Source organism: Eptesicus fuscus, chromosome 1 (assembly GCF_027574615.1).
Source record: "Eptesicus fuscus isolate TK198812 chromosome 1, DD_ASM_mEF_20220401, whole genome shotgun sequence".
In the NCBI taxonomy this organism is placed as follows: domain Eukaryota; kingdom Metazoa; phylum Chordata; class Mammalia; order Chiroptera; family Vespertilionidae; genus Eptesicus; species Eptesicus fuscus.
In genome coordinates, this window is record NC_072473.1 from 21624747 (window position 1) to 21649887 (window position 25141).

Genomic DNA, 25141 nt, shown 5'->3' on the forward strand with positions numbered 1-25141 from the left:
GCAGGACCTGGAATATTCTAAGTACTCCATACTTATGGGGAATAAAATAGGTGCCTCACATGGAACTATAAAACTAAATTGTCCATACCTGTGGTATGTATGAGTTTCCATGACTCAAGAGGCAGGAAGCAAGCTTCCTCCTCTCCCATAACTGAATAGCCCTTTATTAAGAGAACCACTGTAGTTTAAAGGTCTGCATGTATTAAAAAATGTGAAAAAACTGGAGTTGAAATAGATAATAGGAAAATCTAACAATAATGGGTGGATAATAGGCCCAATGAAGATGGATAAAGGGATTAGACTTGTTTAGCTTAGAGAAAAGAAAGCTAGGACGTAATTCAAAAACAGTACTGATGCAATCAGGATTCTCATTACCAAGAGTCCCTCAACACAATGCAAAGAAATTTACATTATCTCACAAAAGTTTGGACGAGTTTTGTTTGGTTAAATTGGTTTTGCTTTTACATTACTCACAAAGGTGGAAAAATGCTCAGTAAACATTTAAAAGTAAATGGTCATGATCACTAGTAATCAAAGATATGCAAATAACAACAAGACGGTTTTATGTTCCCTATTACAATAGCAAAGGTAAAAATAATGCTCTTCGCTGGCAAGGGCTTAGATGGGCAGTCTCATGTACTTAAGAATGTAAATTGGTACTAGCTGGCTTGGCTCAGTGGATAGAGCATCTATAGGCCTGTGGAACAAAGGGTCCCAGGTTCTCTTCAGGTCAAGGGCACTTACTTAGTTGCAGGTTCCTCCCAGGCCCAGACCCTGGTCAGGGCTCGTGCAGGAAGCAACCAATCCATCTCACACATCGATGTTTCTCTCTGTCTTTCCCTCCCTCTTCCACTCTCTCTAAAAATCAATGGAAAAATATCCTCGGGTGAGGATTATAAAAAATAAAAAATAAACAAATAAATAAATAAAATCTCTTTTTAAAAAAAGAATGTAAATAAGTACAACCTTTTGAGAGAATTTCAGGCAACATATACCAAGTAACTTAAAAGATTAATACCCAGTGATTACATGTCTACAAATCAAATATGAAGAGGCTTTACTCACAAAGATGTTCCTCACAGTCTAACTTAGAGCAGCAAAAAATTGGAAGCAAGTGTGGAAAAAATTATTAGCTCCATACCCTTTAACTGTATCTTGACCAGAAAACATAACTGAAGCAAGAGGCTACAGCCTTAATTGGCAGTGTAAGCAGAACCTTGAACAGAATGTGATAATTATAGGCACAAATGTTTTGAGAAGATAACATGTTCTGCTAGCCATTCTCTTTCCAGATAGATGATTACAGCTAAGTGAATTTTTACATATCAGTTAGTGTAAATATTAAAACTAAGAAAAACATATAAATTTGAGTTTCTGTCTAAATTTGTTTGCTAAGAGCCCAGCTGGTGTGGCTCAGTGGTTGAGCATTGACCCTTGAACCAAGAGGTCACCAGTTCAATTCCAGTCAGGGAACATGCCCGGGTTTCGGGCTCGATCCCCAGTGGGGAATCATGGATTGATGATGTTTCTCATCGATGTTTCTATCTATGCCTCTCCCTTCCTCTCACTCTAAAAATCAATAAAAACATATTAAAATGATAAAAAATAAATTTGTTTGCAAAAAAAGGCAATGATTTTCCTGTAATATTGAACATTTCCAAGGATAGTTGCCTTGTCCCCTTGAGACCATAAATATTTCATAAAGGAAAATTTATCCATTAAGATATTTGTGGTAGAAAACTGTTCACTCAAATTTCCAAACTATATTTATCATAGAATAAATTTAACTTATCAACCTTCTGATATCTGATTGCCTATTTCTGACCACACAGACTTTATTCTGTAATATCTTTAATACACAAGTAGCTTGTTGCATGAAGACATCATAACACTTTACTTGGCATTCTTTTCAGAAGTCTTTTTATAATAAGTTTCCAGAATCTAAAAGATTTATTTCCATAAATTCAACACAAATTTGAGTTTCCTTTTCCATAAACTAATTTTTGAAAAATGGGAAATTAGCTCTTGCCTGTGTGGCTCAGTTGGTTGGGCATCGTCCTGTGTACTGAAAGGTCACTGGTTCAATTCCCAGTCAGGGCACATGCCCAGGTTGTGGGTTGAATCCCCGGTTGAGGTACATGTGGGAGGTAACTGATCGATGCTTCTCTTTCACATAGATGTTTCTCTCCCTCTTTCTTTCTCTCTCTCTACCAATAAAAACATATTTTGAAAGAAAAATGGGAAATTCGTTTTAAAAAGTGGTGCTCTAAGAAAATGCAACTTGGAAAATATAACAAACCGGAAGAATTGTTAAAAATGAGTGAAAACTTGTAATATTTAAGGAATAAAGTAGCATACAACATTATAAATATAACTAGAGGCCTGGTGCACGAAATTCTTGCACGGGTAGGGTCCCTAGGTCTGACCAGTGATCAGGGCTGATCAGGTTCCCTGCCTCCCCGCCTCCTCCTTCCCTCACTCCCTCAGTGCCCCACTGCTGCCGGTCACCCGCCATGTTCCATGCTGCCCCCTGGTGGTCAGCACGTCATAGCGAGTGATCAAACTCCCGGTCTCCCAAACTCCCAAGGGGACAATTTACATATTAGCCTTTTATTATATAGTTTATTATCTCAAACAACCACATAAAATGCATAGAAAAAAAGATTGGAAGGAATCCTTTAAGTGTAAATGGTGGTTATTTTTAGGTGCTGAGACTTGAGGTGATTTTTCTTTTTTTTTATACTTATTTTCTTCCAAAATTTTTGAAGTGAACAAGCGTTTTAATATTCGAGAAAAATAAGATTATAAAAAATGTATACCTTTAATAAATCTTATTTTTCATAATATTTTTAGTCTGATGTCCTAAAGTTTAGGGTTCACAATGCTTGGCACACTCTTAAATGTTTATTGAGTCATGGAACCAATGAATAAATGAGGCTTATCAGCACATCAAATTGTGTTCAGTGTTTCCTTCCCTTGTTATATAAATTCCAGATCCAATATTGACTCTTTCTTTCAAGGGTCTTATCTTCTTGATCATCATTTAATTATTCCCTTTAAGAACAAAATTAATTCCAGAGTAGCAGTTCATATGGTTTTGCTAAAATACCAAGCTGCAAATAAAATGTACAACTTAATGGATATTGGCTATTTTTATTATTATGAGGCTTTATCTTCTATATTCTAGAAAGGATTCCATTTCTCCAGAGAGTTCCATCTTGCCAGTTTAATAATCTGCCTTAGGAAAATATCATCTATAACCTTCCATCTTTTTGTTGTTGTTGTTAATCCTCATCTGAGGATATTTTTTCCATTGATTTTTATAGAGAGTGGAAGAGATGGGGAGAGACAGAGAGAAACATCATGAATCTTGACCGGAATCAAACCCAGGACCCTTCGGTCCACAGGCTGAACCAAACCAGCTAGAACTAACCTTTCATCTTCTTAAGTGGTATTTGTCTTCTTCCCCAGCAAAATCACTCTCTCTTGCTGTACTGTGTTTTATTCAATGACCAATTTATTTATTCAGAGGCTACCATGTGCCAGGCACTGCTGACAAACATGAAGAAGACAGGTTTTGTTTTGTTTTTATCCTCACCTGAGGATATATTTATTTATTTTAAGAAGAGAGAGAAAGGGAGGGAGGGAGGGAGAGAGGGAGGGAGACAGAGGAGAGACACACAGAGAGAGATACATCAATCGGTTGCCTCCCATACAAGCCCTGGCCAGGGATTGAACCTGAAACCTGGGTATGTGCTCTGACCAGAAATCGAACCCGCAACATTTTGGTGTACAGGACAACACTCCAACCAACTTAATAAAAAAAAAAAAAACTTGAGAGACTTGAGAATAAACAACTATAAATAATACAAGTACTATAAGCAAATGAATGGGAGCTTATATTCAGTGTTTGAAATCCCATGCAAATAACCTTATTGCTAACTGCTCTTCCTTATTTTTAGGTTAGTTTCCTTTCAACCTAATGTGCCCTTCTAGTGCCATCTCTAAGTCACCTTGGATAGCTTTTATTAAGGCTTTGTGTTTCTCATCCCTGCACATTGGCATAGATGTTTGGCTGCCTCATCTGCCATGAGGTCTCCTCTATTTCATCTATTTGCTTGCTGGTTCTCAGATCCATTCTCTGACCTTTTCCTCCTCCCCTGTTCTTTCTTACAGAGAATGGCATTTTTATGCTCCCTTACCAACTGACTTCCAGGTAAGTTTAGCCAATGGGAGTCACTGGCAGAAGATCAAAGGGCAGGAGGAAAAGAGAGGTGAGGCTATTTCTCCCTTTTCCTCTCTGCCTTTAGCAAAAGCTCTGCCAGTAGCTATGGCTCCTTCCTGGCTCCAGTTCTCTCCCATCAGCCCCTCCCCCAGTGCTCCTAACTGGCCACTGGTTCTAGTTCCACCTGATGGTCCTGGCTTCTAGGGCTCTGATGATAGCCCTCTTGCCACGGTCCCTCTAATCTTGGGTATAGCGAAGACTCCTTGTTCTCTGTTTAGCTTCTTAACTCCTCCATCATTAGGTAATCAATTTCTGGCATTAAATGCCTATATATATAAAATTATTGATTTATGGGAAGGGACAGGGGAAGAGAGATAGAAGCATCAATGATGAGAATCATTGTTTGGCTGCCTCCTGCACGCCCCACACAGGGAATTGAGCCCACAACCCGGGCATGTGCCCTGACCAGGAATCTCAAACTGTGACCTCCTGGTTCATAGGTCGATGATCAACCACTGAGCCATGCCAGCTGGGCAAATTCCCTCTTTTTGAAATATCTAAAGTGGTTTCTGTTTCCTGACTGGACCTGATTGATATATCACCCAAGTAAAATATCTCAGCATCAAAACCCCCAGCATGTCACAGAAAACTCCTTACCACTTCTGTGGCCATTCCCTTGCCTCCTATAGTGCTACCACCATTTGTTAGGTGTTTACTATGTGTCAGGCATTTTTCTGTGCATGTCACATTATTTTACAGACTTTCTCCTTTCTTTTTACCTATGAATTACTGGGCATATTACTCTACCAGCTTGTTTTATGACACATATATTTGATTTTGTACTTTATTTAAGCTTTTAAGGTCTCAAAGACATAGACAGGAGGAGAAATATAAATTACACACATATGTGTATTAATCAAGTCATCTGTATTTATGGTTAAAGGTTACGGTGCATATTGTTTTCTATTACAAAGGGTATATTACTTTAGAATTGGGAGAAGGTAAAGAACACAGTATGATTTACAACAGCATGGATGGAACTGGAGAGCATTATGCTAAGTGAAATAAGCCAGTCAGAGAAAGATAAAACATCACATGATCTCACTCATATGTGGGATATAATGATCAACATAATTTGATGAATAAGAATAGATCGATCTAGAGACAAATGGTGTGGGGGGGGAGCAGTTAGAGAGCAACCAAAGGACTTGTTGTATGCATGCATATTAGCATAACCAATGGACACAGACACTGGGGCGGTAGGGGCTTGCCCGGGCTGGGAAGGGATGGAGGAGGAGGTCAATTGGGGAAAAAGGAGACATATGTAAAACTTAAGACAATAAAAAAAAGAACACAGTATGAAATTTGTTATTTTACTTTGCTTTTCAAATTAAGGTAAGTGTATACTTTCTAAAAAGTTAGGATAAATTGTGATCAAGTGAACCTTGGAACTTTGGTTTTTAAAAATATATTTTTTATTGATTTCAGAGAGGAAGGGAGAGGGAGAGAGATAGAAACATCAATGATGAGTGAGAATCATTGATCGGCTGCCTCTTACATGCCCCACACTGGGGATCGAGCCCACAACCCAGGCACATGTCCTGACTCGGAATCAAACCATGATCTCTTGGATCATAAGTCGATACTCAAACACTGAGCCACGCCAATCAGGCGTGAACCTTGGTACTTTGGTTAAGAGTTAAACTACTTTAGAAAAAATTAAGTGGCCCCTCGAGTGTCAGACTTGAAGACCTACATTAGGTCTCCCTCACCATCTAAACTCTTGGTATCTGACATTAGAACCCCAACAGGTTTTAGATAAGGATGAACATGAGATACGATAATATCACTAATAATAATAGATAGTGAATCATCGTAATCATCATTAATAGCAATTATGATTCCTTGAGCAGTTACTATGTCAGACATTTTGTCATTTTACATATATTATCTCTAATCTCCACAATGCTTCCCAAGGAAAGCAGTATCATAAGTACGAAACAAATCAGTAAATTGGGGTTCAAAATTGTTAGTGCCTTTGTCTTTGGCCACAGAGAACTGGTAGCAGAGCCAGAACTCAAGTTCACATCTTGCTAGTCTCAAGGTCAATAAACTATTTTGCTGCTACATCACATTACCACCCAACCTAAACTCATATAGTGACAACAGTAAAGTCACAGTAAAATAAATCAGTTTCCCATTGAATTCAACACATAATGTAAAGGGGATACATACCACATTTTACATTCTAGATAAAAAGAAACTTGTATTTGAAAAATATTACATTCTATACATTATATTTAATTATATGGGTGAGAAAGGCATTCACTTCATCCCAGGCCATCTCCTAAAATGGAGTGAGATTCGAGTACCTTGACCTCCAAAATAATGGCTAAGAATGGCTGTGAAATGAGAAAGAAGATAGATCCCTCCTTTGCCTGGGCTTGTCACCCTTGGCAAAATATAAAGTTCCATAAATAACATTTTTTAGGTGTTCCTGTTTGGTGTCAATTAATTATCCTCTCCCCACCAAGGTCACTTGATTTCAGTTGACATTTACACTTTAAAAAATTAAGTTCTCTCGGACAGTGCTATTCAAATTATGGTCCTTTGCAAGGACAGAAACTGAGAGTGTGTTAAGCAACTTCTATAGCAATTTGACATTGCCATGACATCCAAATGCATGATCACTGAGTTCATTTCACAGAACAAAGTACAGACCAGATCGAGCCTTGCTGAACTTGTGCAGCGAGTTCAATGTGGTGTGAGTACATACTAGTCAGTTTCAGTAGGACCACCTAAAAGTCTGTGACGTACTGTATGTTAAAAAACAAAAAAGAGCCGAAACTGGTTTGGCTCAGTGGATAGAGCGTCGGCCTGCAGACTGAAGGGTCCCAGGTTCGATTCCGGTCAGGGGCATGTACCTTGGTTGCGGGCACATCCCCGTGGGGGGTGTGCAGGAGGCAGCTGATTGATGTTTCTCTCTCATTGATGTTTCTAACTCTCTATCTCTCTCCCTTCCTCTCTGCAAAAAATCAATAAAATATATTTAAAAAAAGAAAACAACAAAAACAAAAAAGACCTGCCAAGAAGCTCACTCTAAAACTGAGAGAAACATCAATTATGAGAGAGAATCATTGATTGGCTGCCTCCTACACGCCCCACACTGGGGATCAAGCCCAAAATCCAGGCATGTGCCCTGACCAGGAATCGAACCGTGACATCCTGGTTCATAGGTCGACACTCAACCACTAAGCCACGCGGGCCAGGCTGACAGCCTCTTTAAATAAACTAAAATGCAGAATATAAAATGAAACTTTCCCACCAAAATAAATGCTTCATTAAAAATACATGTGTAGCCAAAACCGGTTTGGCTCAGTGGATGGAGCGTCGGCCTGCGGACTGGGGGGTCCCGGGTTCGATTCCGGTCAAGGGCATGTACCTTGGTTGCGGGTACATCCCCAGTGCGGGGTGTGCAGGAGGCAGCTGATCGATGTTTCTCTCTCATCAATGTTTCTAACTCTCTATCCCTCTCTCTTCCTCTCTGTAAAAAATCAATAAAATATATTTAAAAAAAATAAAAATAAAAATAAAAATACATGTGTAGCCCAGACTGGTTTGGCTCAGTGGATAGAGCATTGGCCTGCGGACTGAAGGGTCCTGGGTTCGATTCCAGTCAAGGGCATGTACCTTGGTTGTGGGCACATCCCCAGTAGGGAGTGTGCAGGAGGCAGCTGATCAATGTTTCTCTCTCATTGATGTTTCTAACTCTCTATCCCTCTCCCTTCCTCTCTGTAAAAAATCAATAAAATATATTTAAAAAATACATGTGTAAATATGTGTGTATGCATACACACACACACACACACACACACACACACACACACGTAACATGCCCCAGTTACATAAGCTTCAATTTATGAAGGGCCCAAGGACTTCCCTGGAGTTATGCAAAGGATCAAGACTTTGTGAAATGGCAAATTCTGAAACATTCCTACAGACTATCACCAATTCAGAAATAAGCTAATGATTCATCCACTATGTCATAAGAAAGACTTTCAGATTATTTTTAGGTCATTTTATTACTACTGTACAGGATGCGAACTTTAAAAACTCACCATCACCCTAACCAGTTTGGCTCAGTGGAGAGAGCGTCGGCCTGTGAACTAAGGGTCCCGGCTTCGATTCCAGTCAAGGGCACATGCCCAGGTTGCAGGCTCGATCCCCAGTAGAGGGCATGCAGGAGGCAACCTATCAATAATTCTCATCATTGATGTTTCTATCTCTCTCCCTCTCCCTTCCTCTCTGAAATCAATAAAAATATTTTTTAAAAATAATAAAATAAAAAACTCACTATCTATTCTGTGGGAGTGTTCTGACTGCTCTGGCTCTCTTTTCAGCAAAACTGCAGCTCCCAAGAGGTATACAAAGGTAATCAGACTTGTGTGCTTAAAAAATAAATACTGGAAATGTCTGAATAAGAGCAGCTTCATTTTTAGATGCCTTTACTTTATATGCAAAATTTGTCTTCTGCAGACCCACCAACATAAAATTGTACCCATCGAGCACTTTTTTCATAGCCGCAGGTGTAACCTTACTGCTTCTCTTATTTAGAGCAAGTAAACTACAATTAGGCAGCTCTTTTAAATTGTACACCAATCCAAGTCTGAGAGAGAATCCTTCCGAGTTTCCTTCTGAAATAAAGTTTGGAAGATGCAATTCAGAAATATCTATTTATTTATGCTCTTCAGTTAGAAGCTTTAAATCTCGTTATTTGAACAATAAAAAATATTATAAAAGAATATTCCAGTAAAATGCCATAAATTTTCATTTGAAGATTACATTTCTATTTTACAAATTGGGAAAATCAATTGATCCTAACTCAAGTTAAAAGAACAGATTATTTTTCTTTTTTCTTTTATAAGCAGGATAGAAGTAAAGGAAGAACATTTATAACAGCCTTAATGTCTTATGTCCTCTATTTTGCAAATCTGAGTAAATCTCCTCTGCTAACTTTGTCAGCTAGGGAATAAAGAATGTCATTTGAGATTCCATAGCTTAATTACGCTGATAAAGCAGTTTTATAAATCATGCTACAAGTAATGGATATTCCTTTGAGAATAGTGAACTAGCAACCATAAAACGTGTGCTGTGGACTTGGTGCCTTATCTTCTACCCATATGTCAGTATGAATTGGTCAAAGCAAGTCTTCGGCTTCAGCCTGCTCAAGTCCAAATAGAAGAAAAAAAAAAAAACAGTTGCCCCACCCACTGATATGAAAGCATTATTTTCCAAATCAGAAACAGGAAGTCTACTCAAAGGGATGGCAGGCCAGAAGATCTGAAACTGAAATTGATAGAAAATGTAGGTCATATGCCAGCTATATACCTAATTTTACAGCTGTCTAAAGAATAAATGTGGCTATTCCTACAAACTTTTTGTACACTGTAAACAGCTACACAAATGAAAGTGCAATTATTATAAATGTGAAGGTCCTAGTATTCGTATCTTCCAGGCTGGTGGTGACAGACAAAAACTGGAGAGTTGGGCATAGCATTCATAAAACCAAACCCTCATCTAGCCATAAGTTAAATTAAAACCAGATATTAGGGACTGACGATCAAGATAAAGCAAAGGACTAGCTCAAGGTCACACCCAAACTTGGATCTGAATTTAGATATTGTTTCCAGTTCAAGGCATTATGCTAGTGAAAAATCGAAAGGCAAAGGTTTTAATACTTAGCAATATGTAAGGAACTAGAACAAGAGACAAGGAATTTGCTAAATGTTGAGTAGCTTAGTTGAGAACAGTTTAGTTTACAAAATATGCTGAAAAAAGCAATAGGACCAGCTCCCGATGCAAAAGGAATTCATCATCATTCCGAATCCTGCAATTCCTAATCATAGAGCATCCTCAGGAGGGAATACTTAATGGAATGTAGAAAGCTATCAAAAGAGAGGGAGAATAAGCTCTCTTATTCTCATTCCTCTTGGCAAACTGAGGACAGAGGCACAGGATTTCTCCACTGGTCTTTCTAACTCAATCTTGACAGTTGCAGTTATCTATAATAATAAAAGCGTAATATGCTAATTAGACTGGACAGACTAACGACCTTCTGGACGACCTTCCGGACGAAGCCAGGGCTGCGAGAGCCGAGGCAAGCCACTGCGGCTGCAAGGGCCAAGCCCCTTGCACGAATTTCATGCATCGGGCCTCTAGTTTATTAATAATGATATTCATGCACCTTGAAGATGCTCTTAGCTTCTTGACTTTAACTGGAACTTAACTAGTCCTCTTAACTAAGACTGCTGAAGAATCACACCAGTTTCAAATTCAGCAGACCCTAAAACCTAAACCCTCATTTGAATATTCTGAAGCTCTTCTCAGGCAACAGACATGAGGTTCAGGGCCATGTGATGATGGACTGCCTTTATTTAAATCACAGGTGTTTTAAAGACCACTTTCGCTGAGAATTTCTAAAACATTCATAAGCCCATTTTTGAAAATTTAGAGCTTTTGCATCATTCAAGTGAACATCATGAATAGTGAGTTCCTAAACTTGGGTAGCCCTGGCCAGTGTGGCTCAGTTGCTTGATCATAGTCCTGGGCACTGAGAGGTCACCGGAATGATTCCCGGTCAGGGCACATGCCTGAGTTTCGGGCTGGATCCCCTGTAGGGGGCATGCAGGAGGCGGTCCATCAGATGTTTCTCTCCCTTCCTCTCTCTAAAATCAGTAAAAACATATTTTAAAAAAATTTGGACAACAGGTAAGTGTGGCTAGATCCTTCTAAAGAATGCCAGAACTACAGGAGAACCAATACCACTAGACAAAAAAACTGAGGGTTAAAGGGGCTTTCGAGGAAGGAAATGGAAATTGAGTTAAGTAATGTCAGTTCATAAAGTACATCTGATTTTAGTTAATGATTTAAAATAGAGTCAGTTAACCTTCTGAAGCTTAATGATTCTCTCTTTACGTTATCCTATTTTTACCTATGTTTCTCCTTTGCAAACTGCTATTCCTGGGCTGTATTGCTGGTATTACTAATGTAAACACCTCATATTGTAGTTCAGAAAGGAGTCATGGAGGGCACTACATAAAGATATTATAGTATTTATAATTAATATACCCTCAATAGGACAGACAAAGAAATACTTTAAGTATTTTTTAAGCAGCACATGCATATTTTATGTGTGTGGGGAGGAGACTTTTAAAAAAATGTCGACTTGGTAGAAAAGGGTATAGGGGGATAAATGGTGTTGGGAAAAAAAATGTTGATTTAAAATTTCAGTGATGCACTTAAGAACCTAAACATAAATTGTGAGAAAATGACAGGCTTTTAATCATATAATGGCACTTCACATAAATCAATACTATGTAAGTATTTCAAAATAAATTCCAGAGCACGTTACTAACATTTACTGATTTTTCAATACCTTTTGGAGCCTTAAAGAGCATTAATTTTTATTATTTTTAAAAAATATATATTTTTACTGATTTCAAAGAAGGGAGAGGGATAGAGAGATAGAAACATCAATGATGAGAGAGAATCATTGATCGGCTGCCTCCTGCACACTCCCTACTGGAGTTCGAGCTTGCAACCCAGGCATGTGCCCTTGACCAGAATCGAACCCGGGACCCTTCAGTCCACAGGCTGACACTCTATCCATTGAGACAAACAAGCTAGGGCAACAGCTTTACATTTTAAATCACCTAGATAACCTATTGAAACGATGATATTTCCATTCCATTTGCAAAGATGCTAAAAGAAACCTGAAATTCACCTCATGAATTGAGCCCATTATTACTTCAGAAAAACGATGAAGAACATGCCTTCTCAACCACACATTCATGGCCCAGTGGGCTTGTGGGAAACAGCTCCAGAGTCTCCCTACCCAATAACAGCTTTTTCTTTCTTTCTTTTTTTTAAAAATATATTTTATTGATTTTTCACAGAGAGGAAGGGAGAGGGACAGAGAGCCAGAAACATTGATGAGAGAGAACCACCGACCAGCTGCCTCCTGCACACCCCCCACCAGGGATGTGCCCGCAACCAATGCACATTCCCCTGACCGGAATCGAACCTGGGACCCTTGAGTCCGCAGGCCGACGCTCTATCCACTGGGCCAAACCGGCCTCGGCCCCAGTAACAGCTTGTCTAACTCTGCCTATAAGACAGGGAGGGGTGGCAGAACCTTCTCTCTGTTGTTTGCTTTCCCGAAATGCGCATTTTTAAAAATAGGAATGATTAAACTTTTAGAAACCCATTTGTCTGCAGAGTCAGCCAAAGGTACTTCTTGAAAAATTATGATCACAGCAAGTTTTGGAAGCAACCTGCTCCACCTCAACCCAAAGTAAGAAAAAACAAACAAAATTCTTAAGACACTTTTGTCTAATACACTCATTTTAAAGATAAGGATACTAAGGCCCACAAAAAAATCGATACGGGAAGCTTTGTTTATTATATATCATTCACCCCAACTGCAATAGGAGTAGTCAGAGAAAAATGTTGAAAGAAAACTTTTCCAGTTATTCTTATTGATTTCTTTCTTATGAAAACAAGACAATTCTTCTGCCAAACTGTTAATGTTGCGTAAAAAATTTTCTGGAGACCTTCCAATGTTCAAACTCCTAATGACTGTCAGGTCGTTATTGGGAATATTGAAATTATTTCTTTACTATGCTTTGTTGTGTGTATGTGTGGGAGCCTGGTAAATTATTCCACCTCAGAACTTGGAATTTTTTTGAATGGGGACACTGGCTAAAAGTAAGGGAAAAACAAATATTTTTTTAACATTTGATAAAAACTCACTGAAATAACACCTTTTTAGATCCCTTGAGAACAACCTGAAATGAATTATTTTACATTTTTAATTGATTAAGGTATTACATATGTGTCCTTATCCTCCCACTGCCCCCCGAAACCACTATGTTCAATTAATATTTGACAAAGGAGGCAAGAACATACATTTTTTTTAATTTTAAAAAGTTATCCATGTCTTCTCTACCATGAAACATTTCTAAGTCTTCTTTTTTGTGAATGGACATATTTAGAGAGTAACAACCCATGAGAAGATAGATCTCTTTGTGTTTAAATTTACCCGAGAAAATCTATGGGAATCAGGGTATTTAAACATAAATTCTGTATATATGTACGTGTGTGGGAGTGCGTGTGTGTGTGTGTGTGTGTGAGTATGGCTATGGTAGCTTTTCTGCCTTAGGTGCTTATTGGTTAATGAATTACAACCATAGGGACCCTGAGGAATGGGGTAGGGAGTTCTGATGATGAAACTTTTTTGCTAAATATGTAATTGTAGATAATATAAATTCACTGTAGGAAATTGGGGAAAGAAGAATGAAAAAGAAAATCAGCTGGAATGCTATTAACTAGAGCTCTCCAATATTAACATTTCAAGAAATAGTGCAGCCTTCCAACACTTAATGCTCAAGTGCTACTTTTTCAGTCCTTACAAAATGTTCTTGGCTTATACCACTGTGCTGTTCAGACCCCGGGTAGGGGGGAACACTTGAATGCTTTTGGGAGTAAGGCAGGTAACAAAGTGTGTTGAAAAGGCTGGTTGGAGATTTTTGCCAAATTAGACTATGAAAACCTCCTCAGAAGTGGGCATATTTAGGAATGTGTAACATTTCATGCACATTGTGAGCCACTGCAGCGTCCACAGTAAAGGTATGTCTGAAGTGGGGGGGAGGGGTATGATGGGGAAAGGCCACATCTTGATATTTTTAACATGTTTCCACAGACAGGCTGGGGTTTTATTAGGAGAGGGACCTACTAAAGTATTGCTAAAACATTTAACACACCACACAACACCAGTTTTGATGCCATAATACCTTTTATGAATTGAGTGCAATTGAAGGCTTCCAATCATTTCATCCAGCTCAGAATAGCAACTTGGATCTAAAGAGATACCTCTTGAGGAAAAACATAAGCCAATATATAAAATAAAAAAAGAAGCCCTAGCTGGTTTGGCTCAGGGGATAGAGCATTGGCCTGCAGGCAAAAGGGTCCCGTGTACAATTCCGGTCAAAGGCACATACCTTGGTTGCAGGCTCCTCCGGGGCCCGGGCCCGGGCCCGGGCCCAGGCCCTGGTCTGGGCTTGTGCAGGAGGCAACCAATCAATGTGTTCCTCTCACATTGATGTTTCTGTCTTTCCCTCTCTCTTCTACTCTCCCTAAAAATCAATGGAAAAATATCCTCGGGTGAGGATTAACAAAAAATAAAATAATAAAATAATAAAAAAATAAAATAAAATAGAAATAAAAGTTTACTTTTCCGGATGTTCTGCTTATATTTTAACTTTGAAACACTATAATTTAGGGGTGAGAAGGTACTTAATCTTGTAGGTTATCTTAGGGATGTAGACACATGACAAACTAAATCAATCATTCCATGTGCAACTGGCAACAGCAAAAGGAGGAGTGCCTACTGTCTAGGAGCCCACCATACTATTGCTAGAAAAGCAATGGTTTGTTCCAGAAATACCATTTGAGTAACCGTCTATCCATAGGTAAAGCAGGTGCACACACAGCAACCTACATGGACATACTTTACTAAGTTAATAAACTCAATGAGATAAGTGAAAATAACAGAAGCCCCAGGACAAATACCAGTGTAGCCCCTTATAGCTGTGTAGTCCTGATAAATGCTTTCTCTGCACCTGACTTCACTGCCCTGTGCAATATGGCAGTGGATATCATCCACCATGCATGATGGCTGCTGACATGTTACATGTGCGGCACACACAGTAGACTCTCAATAAATGGACATGTGCCCAGCTGGTGTGGCCCAGTGGTTGAGCATTGACCAATGAACCAGGAGGGCACAGTTCGATTCCCAGTCAGGGCACATGCCCAGGTTGCAGGCTCGATCCCCAGTGTGGGGCGTGCAGGAGGCAGCCCATCAATGATTCTCTCTCATCACTTATGTTTCTATCTCTCTCTCTTCCCTTCCTCTCTGAAATCAATAAAAATAATATATTTAAAAACTTTTTTTAATAAAATAAAAAAATGGACATGTTATATGGTTCAGTCACCGTTGGAGAAAAGTAACATTTGATTCTAACAAAAATACTGGAATATTGGTTCTGAAAGCTAAAAAACAAATTTGACACCTAGTTCATTTCCAAAATGTTTGTTATTAGGGTAGCAAAAAACAGTATTTCAAAGGGGGTTGGAAATAACGTATTTATGATGGCTACATTTTATTTTGTGTAAATGACCTCAATATAGTTGATTTCACCCAAGAAAAAGTTGGTAATAAACGAGCTCTAAATTTCCCTGCAACTGTAAAATTCCATTATGTTCCAAAGGCAGGTGATTTGCCCAAGGTTACAAATGATGTTGGACACCAATGAGCTTTGAGTTTACCATCACATCCAGCATCCTGAGAAAGCTTTAGAAATATGATAAAATTGTATTCAATTCCTTTTGAAGGTACAGACACCAGCTCATTGACAGTTCACAATTAGCTTTTTTATCAACCATATTTGTGATTTCTCATTACACAATAATTAAAAGCAAGATGGTAGATAATACAATGCAATAAAATGGTAATATGACCATGGTACATTACTTTTAGGTAATATACCTTTAAAAAAAGCTAACTATAAAACATAATGATCAAACTTTTGTAAAAAGGTATTTTTGAAGATACCTACTAGATTATTAAACTTTAGTTAATTCTAAAGGGGGCTAGATGATTTGTCTTTTCTTTTTCATTTGTTAGCCTGTGTATATTTTTAAACTAAAAACTATGAAACAGTATTAACTCTACAATAATAATAATAATTTAAAAATGAAAGTAAATTAAAAGATTACCACTAGAGATCACTGTAATTAGAGTGAAAATGATGAGTGGGCTGAGTCTGTGTAAACCAAAGGTTATAATCAGGAGGCCCATGGACAAGATTAAATTAGCTCTTTATCGACAGATTTTTAGTTTCTCTTGAAAAATCTGAGGTCCTGATAGCACTGGGCTGGGACGACCAGTTCCCCCCAGCACAGACTCTGCCCACTTCAGATGAACTCTTCATTTTCTCATTTGCCAAAATCTAAGCATTCAAGTTTACCACCTGTGGTCTAACCAGTGCAGCATTATAAGCCAGAACATTCTGTAGGGGCTGAAAACGCAGCACTTAAAAGTTACCTGATCTAAATTTTATTACAATTTTAAAAGGTGTGTGTTTATGTATGTATGTATGTATGTATGTATGTGCACGCATACACACACACTGCTACACTGAAAATAAAAACAAAATATTACTTGAAATGTAATAGCTATGTCTGGCTAGAATTATGTGACTTCTTTTCATGCTTTTTATTTGTATTTTTCAGATTTTCTAGAATAAAATTATGTAATTTATAAGTAGCAAAAGTTTAGGAAAACGATTTTTTTGGGATAATATCCCGTTCCTTAAGTCTCTATAGCTATAATTCATTAATCAATAGAAACCTATGAGAGACAGGTAGTAATTGCTATAGGCAGACAGATACACACATATACCCAACATAGATTTATGTCTACACAATTTGTTTAAGCATCCTGATTCCCATGGGCTTTGTCACGTAAGTTCACCTCATGCATTTTTATCTGTAAAAACATCCATTCACAGAAAAGCTCACCTCATACATTTTTATCTGTAAATACATCCATTCACAGAAAAGCAGACAAAAATTTTTAGTAGTAGAGAAGACATGACTATTTTTTATTAAAAACAACAATCAGCCCGGCTGGTGTGGCTCAGTGGTTGAAGGTTGACCTATGAACCAGGAGGTCACAGTTCGATTCACCGTCAGGGCACGTGCCCAGGTTGCAGGCTCCATCCTCAGTGTGGGGCACGCAGGAGGCAGCCATGTGATTCTCTCTCATCACTGTATGTTTCTATCTCTCTCTCCCTCTCCCTTCCTCTCTGAAATCAATACAAATATATTTTTAAAACAACAACAACAGCAATTAGTGACAATGTAACAGAATTCATTTCAGATGGTTCCAGAAGGAACTTAAATGGTATAGAGTGGACCTTCATCAATCATGAAAAAGATTGGTGTTTTCCCCTTATTTGGAGACTGTGTATCTGTTCAAATAAATTCCAAGTTATGAGGAGTAAAAGAACTGTCAGGCTCTCACACAAACACAGAACAAGCCATAGGAGAGAAGTCAGTTAAATGTTCACACTGATGACCTGACAGGCTTAGAAGTTATAAGCATTGGAAGGACGGCAGAAAATCCCTTTGCACAACATTTGTGGTTTGGCAAAACGATGTCTTGGTTTTGCAAGGAAGAAATCAATAAGAGAAACTCCAAACAGTTTTCTTCCTTGGCGGAGGGAAAAAATTGCCATAAATTGCAGGTATTTTTGCTATCTTTTTAGGCTCAAAGAAAACTAGAAGACCTTTTGGCCTACTCGGGTATATTAAATTTCCAGGAATCAGTGAAATTCTAAAACTTATTTTTAAGGAACGTCTGAAAAACTGAAATGAGGGGTAGAAAGGTGAAATTTTCACCCTTTAAACAATCTAGTGAAATGTTCAAGACAACAAATGACTTGCACATACAATCCACTATAAGAAACATGGCCATGTCCTTACCTAAAGACTGGTAGAGCTCTGTCATTTTGGGATGGTCCCAGCATGTTGTTTGGGTCTCGTGGCTAAAACAAAATGCAAAGAAAGACTTTAGGATTTATGATGGGTAGTAGAGAAAAGGAGGGGGGGAAGGCCTGGTTTGCTTTTGAATCATTAAGGATCTGTACTTCAAAGGACTTTCATCGTGTGGAGAATGTTTATCTCCCAAGCAGAAAAGCTCCTACCCTTGCTTTCAAAGGTAAAAGCAGCCCGGCCAGCATGGCTCAATGGTTGAGTTTCAACCTATGAACCAAGAGGTCACGGTTTGATTCTGAGTCAGGGTTGTGGGCTCGGTCCCCAGTAGGGGGCGTGCAGGAGGCAGTCCATCGATGATTCTCTTTCATCACTGATGTTTCTATCTCTCTCCCTCTCCCTTCCTTTCTGAAATCAAAACAAATATATTTTTTAAAAGGTAAAAGCCATATGAACAAATTTGGTAACCAGAATTTGTTTCTTTTGTGTACCTACAAGTCAGTTGCACTTCTGTTATGATAAAAATGACCTTGTTATATAATCGATAACCGAAAATCAGGCTTTCTTCACCTGTCCAATGGGGAACATTCAGAAAGGACACCAACAAGTATCATTCAACTTTGTCAAAGAGAGATACTGGACATTAGTTTAATAAATAAACCGCCTCACTTCTCATTTGCTCTAACTGCCCCTGACGTTTTTCTATTACTCTTTCTTCTCCATATCCAGATCACCCATCCATGATAACTGTATTTCATTTCAGCTTAACGTACATCCATTGCCTGACTAATACATCATACCTTCTCTCTTCCCATTACTTTTAGAATGTCTTTTTAAATTGGTATGCTATACACCACTACACATTTTCCTATATTTACTTGGGACTGAATGAAGCATTCACAGCTCTCTTCCATTTCTTAAAGTTTAGCTAAGTGTGGTTGCCGGCTATCAGCTCCTGCCACAAAAAAAAGAACAAAACACCCTTGTTCCTCCTTCAATTACATGAATAAATCCGGGAGAGATAACTACATATACTTTTCCTTACTTTGGCCCATCTACATAAATCACCAAAGCATCATATTTCCAGTTTTCAGGGATTACATGACTGGCTTTGATACAGTAAAATGCAGCCTTGAATGATATTTCAGGACTCGTACTCAGAGCCTATTCATAATCTTTGGGGAAGGGTGGGGATAGAGAGAAAACAGCTTAAATGTGGACATTTCAAGGGGAGGCAACAATGTCAAGCAACCTCAGCATAGGTTTTAAATCTTAGGTTTGGATTCTGGCTCTGTGCCCTACTAGCCAGGAAATTTGAGGCAAGCCTGCTCACCTGGATTAGTTGATATAAATAAGTGTCTGGCACCTTCTAGTGTTCAATACGTGGTCATTTTGTTATTATGTGCCCCCCAAATTAGTGCCCACTAAAAGCAAACCTTTTACCAGTTGATTATAACATAGGTAAGTCAGCCAAGCCTAATGACCCTTTGCAAAGAGCAAAACCAACACACAATGTGATTTACCTCTGTTTTTAAGAAACAAAACGGAGAAATACGTATTGTGGTTTGATAAATAAAACACAATCATGTCACAAAACACGTGGATATCCCCCAAACTGTACAACTTCAAACACCATCCCTCTAATATTTCCCATTCAGTGACTGATCAGTGAAGGCTACGTAAAGAAATTTACAAGATAACGTGCACTGGGTAAGGGCTGTTTCAGTCTTTCCCAAACATGTTCATTTCTGTTTTACTTTTCGCAGAGACAATTCGCACTTGAGGAGTATGATCAGGGGCTTCTCAGTCGAGGTAATGTACCAGAATGGCATCCAAGTCTTAAAAGAGCAAGAGCAGAAGTTGCAGTCCATGCCTTAGGGGGTTTAAGAAGCCCCAGGACCAAGCTAGTTCAGGATCTGGACAAGGGGTGGTGGGACTGGTACTTGATATTCACAGCACAAGGAGACTGCAGCTTGCAGCTTCATGGAAAAAGTGTTGCTTGTTCCTGGGTATTTTTTTAGCTTGGAAAGTGATTGCGTACCAATTCCACCCACAAGTGCCCAGCAAGGGAAGGTTACTTGCTACTGAGACCACCCTGCATTTCCAAAGGCCATGCATATGTGAGCATCAGGGAGGAGGAACAGAGAAGTGGGAAAAAGCACATGTGTCCACATGTCCAGGCCCTTATGACACACACTGAGTACTAATAGCATCCCATCTCCACGACATGTGGGAGGACTATAGCATCTTCAATGGATGGGCAGAAAAATGTCTGTCTGATCTGATAAACCTAACCAGACAGAGAGAACCACTCTGAAAAGACACCATCTGTAATGGACTTCAAATCGGAGGGACATGAGCAAGAAATGCCTTGTACCAAATGCATTTCCAACAGAAAAGGGAGATTTGTGTACAAGTGACAGGAGAACCCCACATAGAGTGAATGAGGGCTTTACGCAGCTCCCTCCCTCCAAAAAAAATCCCTCATGACTATGGATATACTTACATTTCTAGCTTTATTTAAGGAATTTATTCTAGTGGTTAAATTATGAAAAGAAATTTATAAATTATTTTTTAACCCAACAGTCCTTCACTAAACTGAAATTTCCTTTACTGGAAGATGGAAGAAATTTTAAGGCCTGACTTCTATCCCTGATTGTGTGTTACCAAGTATTACTCCTTTCTAGGTACTCATTTTCCCAAGGACCTGCGATTCTGGGGGACTTGAATAACCTAGATAAATGACCTTAAACAAATCCAAAAGCCAATCTTCTTTTACCTTGTTCCCCTCCAACACACAAACCTTTTATTTTTAAGCAATACAAAGTAATGAGAAAAACAGATTTATATTTCACCTTTGCAGTCTTAGTTTCACTTCAATTGCAAACCAGTGTCAAGGAAAAGAAGTGAGCACAGTGGAAGAAAAAAAATAAAGGGGTGTGACTAAGCCTCAAAACTAGAAAAAAACATCTTTCAATCATTTAATGCTAAAAGCAGTTGGTAACATAGCCAAAATGACCAGATTTTTTGGTAGCTATATGATGAACAAAATATTCACTTCACTGGATGTGGCTATTTTCAGTCTGTGGTGAATTCTAAGCCCTAGTGAGACACTATTTAACCCTCCCCCCAAATAGATAGGAAAGATGAATACGAACAGGATGAACTGCTAAATACAGATCTGTGTAACTCCTATCCATACTGTACCTTACAGGACAAAGCAATTTTTTGTTTGTGAGCAATATAGATTTTAGAGCTCTATTTATTACTCTGTGGCTATCTTCGTAAACCGAAGATGGAGAATTCTCAGTAACTCCATGAGAAGCAGCTCAGGTTTACCTGAAATATACAGACACTATAGAAAGATATGCTGTGCTGGGGAGGTGGCGGTGGAAGGGTGGGTGGTACTATTTTTGGCAACTGTCTCTTTTCTGCTCTTCACTTTTCATATTGGAAATGCACTCCCCATACATCATGCCCAACCAGAAAGGAAATTCTGAAATCTGTTCATACATTAGTGGGTACATCTTTGTTCAGTCTTCCTGAGAACAGTGATATTCAGCATATTAGATCAAAATTCTATGCGTACATTAACACAGAGACCGGCTGTACAAATAATCCTTAAAACACTTTAAATCTTTAACAAAATGTTATGATTTTTGGCCCTGCTGGTTCCAAAGCCTGGCATCAGATATGCCTTTCTGAACAGCCTTCAAACTCTGAGGTCCCCTCTTATTTTAATGTGTACAAACTATAATAAGCTCTCTTTTCCCTTTTCCTTGAGGCTGTGATGGGAACCTGGTGCAAATTAAAATACAAAATCACTGGATGTGACAAAAGACCCCGGCAACACCTACTTGTCAATAATAAGAAATTAAAGCATTACCCTACTGAGCCCAGGTCTGACCTAATTTTCTACCATACAATTTAAATTTTGTCTCACCTTCTTCAGTTTCAAGTAGTGTGCAAGGTTATTATAACCGCCTCAGAGCTGTTCCTGCTGTCAGTGCTGGAATAACCAGACTTATTGAAATTGCTTTTTTAGTTTCTTAAAAACAAACATTAAACACTTACAAAAAGTAACAAATTTCTATTGCTCTTGCCAGAAATGGCAGTTGCCTAATTAAAATAAGATTTCTTCTGCCACCACTGTTATTTGGTAGTAAAAATATTCCAAACAGTTGCCTTTTTTTTAAAAAAAAAAATAGCTTTCCATTACTTCTCAGGGAAGAAACTAATCGCTATGCAGCAATATAAAAAGGTAGTGTTCTCTCGCGATTTGCAGAGGATTAGAGTTTGGCTTTATATATAATCTGGAGGCCATTGATTGATAAACACACACACACACACACACACACACACACACACACACCATTTCCCTTTAATCTGGGGATCTGACTCTTTTTCTAGAGGAACCTTGGCATTTCCATTTGAATGTTGAACTTGGCTTGCATTGCTGGAATACTGGCAGGGTGGGAATGGGAAAATATATGTAAAAGTTCACTATTGTGGAAAGGAGGTTTAGAGAGATGGGTGTCAATCAAAGCATCAGAAATCCTATTCTAGTCCCCATTTCTTTACCCTGGGGTATTTAGCATGTTATTCTGCTTGGCTCAAGACAGGGCAAAGATGATTGCAGCGGTGACTGTTCCAGCTGTTACTTGTCCTTGGTTCTATTTGCTTTCTCAGGGCTTAATTCCCACCCACCCTCAACTTTGGCCAAAGCAATTTCACTTGAGGGTCGTGTCCAATCCAAGATCAAACAGTGACTGAAACCAATTCCATGCTGATCAAGGGTCAGAGACCTTTCATAAAATCATGTTTCATTTGCTCTTCCAGCTTCTCCAAGAACAACTGTATCCTCCGAAGAGGGGATTTGGGACAAGGAAATGTTAAAAAATCTAAGCAAAAAGAGAAAGGGTGATGAGGGGTGACAAGGAGAGGTGGCAGGAATATAGAAGCAGAGAGACCAGGAAGAGCTTGTTGGCCACGGAAGAATGTAGACTTCACTTAAACACTGGTTCGCCACTTAAACAGATTGATTGTTTCAGGTTAAAGCATTTTATAATTAATAATATGCCTCCCTCGGGCAACTAAACCTCTTTGACTTAAGCTTCAAACTTAACTTCAAATTTAACTGAGATAAACAGGGTCCTGCCCTTTTCATTGCTACAATCGGGTCGGGAATGCCAAACTTTGCTTCAAGATACCTGGAGAAATGCGAGAAAAAAGACACTCAGAAATGACTGCACACAACCCCAGAGGGCAAAGAAAAATATAATAAAATAAAACCCTCGATCCTCGGTGTCAAATCCCTGACTTTTAGCCTTTGAATTGCTTTTTCTTTCTTTCCTGATTTCTGTAAGTCTCTAGGCATGAGACGAACACAGTAGGAACTGCAGCGAGAGAAATGTCAGTTGGAATCCTCGGAAGAAATCAGGCAGAAAGTTGACCTTTTGGCACTTGCAGTGCAATGGGAGGTAGAGCCCCGCGCACCCCTTCCTTTGGCGAGGTCGAGGGACGATTTGGGAACAGCCTGTCTGGCTCCCGTCCACACAGCCCGGAAAGGAGCAAAAAGCTCCAGCGGCCCCAATCCCCGCGTGGGGGAACGCACTGTCCCCTCTGGGTACGGTGAGAAATCAGCTTTTTCTCTCCGAGCCCGTCCCAAAGCCCGGGGAAGGGGGCTCCCCGTGAGCCCCGCACCAGGGAAAGCCCCGGGGGCGCACCTGCAGCGGCGCCGCCTGGGACCCGCGGGGGAGGTTCCCCGACGCCTGGAGCCCGGGGTCCTGCCGCCGCGCCTAGCCAAGTTTCGGCCGCCTCGGCTCGCCCCTTGTTCGTGCCACAAGTGCACCGACTGCGGGGACCCGAGGGGGCCGCGAGGCACTTACCCCTTGAGCTGTTCCCTCATGGCTGCAAGGGCTCCGTGGACGGGGGAGGGCAAGCAGATGAGTGAGCTTCCCAGAGCCGCCAGCTCCCGGAAAGTCGAGCGCCGCCGCCGCCCAGGCTCGCAGCTGAAAGCACTGCGGAGGAGCGGGCGCGGGCTGCCGGGCAGGCGGACGGGCGGCGACCAGGCGGGCGGGGAGGGGGCGCTGCGGGTAGACGGGGCGGGACCGGGCCAGGCTCCGCCCCCAACGGGAGACCCGGGAACCGGGACTCCTGCAGACCCTGCACTCGGGGATTTCCAATCGGAAAGAAAAGAGAAAAGAAAAAGAAAGGCAGAGGAGGCGATTTAAGGTCGTCCCAGGAACCTGGAAGCCACACACCGCGCGGCTGGCACCCCCTTAAAACCTCCAGCAAGACTACTTGTTGTCTAAATAAATTACCTAGGTGCAAATGATCTTACCGCAGGTCATTAAGCATGGGGGCTCAATTTTCTTTTTAGAGAATGAACGAGAAAAATCCCAAGCATAATTCCTCTCCAATTGAAGATTAAAGTAGGGGGGCTGGCCAGGGCGGGTGTGGCTCCTAGTTGAGCATAGACCTATGAACGAACCAGGAGGTCACCTTAGATTCCACTCAGGGCACATGCCCAGGTTGCAGGCTGAATCCCCAGTGAGGGGCATGCAGGAGGCAGCTGATCAACGATTCTCTCTCATCATTGATGTTTTTATATCTCTCCTTCTTCCTTCCTCTCTGAAATCAATAAAAATATATTAAAATTTTTCTAAAGTAGTGAGGCTGTAAAGACCTGAAATTTAGTTTACACTCATCATGAGCTAAATGGGCTGCTTAAAAAGCTTTTTTATGTGTATACTAGAGGCCCAATGCACAAAATTCGTACATGGGTAGGGTCCCTAGGCCTGGCTGGTGATCAGGGCCAATCTGTGGGGCAACCTGCGGGGTGATGGGGGATAGGTGACCCCACTGGCACCCATCTTGGCTGGCCTGGGGCCAGGGGCAGCTCCTGCGTTGAGCATCTGCCCCCTGGTGGTCAGTGCACATCATAGCAACTGGTCGGTCCACCATTCGGTCGATTTGCATATTAGGCTTTTATTACATAGGATGTGATACAGCAGCGGTTCTCTAAAGTGGTAGTCCTGGGAACTGTGGTATTCAGCAAAACCTGGAAACAAAAACTCCCAGGCCCTAGCTCAGACCTACTGAATCAGAAATGGAGCACGACTAAGTTTGAGAACCACTGGTACAGAATCGAAATAAACCATCACCACCAGTGGTGTGGCACGGTTTGGTCTGTTAGAGAAACCTAAAAGGAAACCATTTCCAATGGAAGATTTGATTGGAAAAGTTACAGGGCCTAGAGCATTCCAATAATTCTATTTCTTAGAGTTTGCAATATGA

General features: G+C 40.0%; 1 protein-coding gene across 5 annotated transcripts in view; it reads right to left on the reverse strand.

Annotated features, from left to right (window-relative positions):
- Positions 1–25141, reverse strand: part of DMD (dystrophin) — a 1914059-nt gene that overhangs the window by 129147 nt on the left and 1759771 nt on the right. For 4 of the 5 annotated variants that reach the window (XM_054720874.1, XM_028129748.2, XM_054720891.1 and 1 more), the window contains one exon: positions 17834–17895. In XM_054720874.1, coding sequence (XP_054576849.1) covers positions 17834–17895 — 62 coding nt within the window. Of the gene's footprint in view, positions 1–17833; positions 17896–23730; positions 23887–25141 lie in introns of those variants that run through there. The other variant, XM_008154598.3, reaches the window with a different exon arrangement.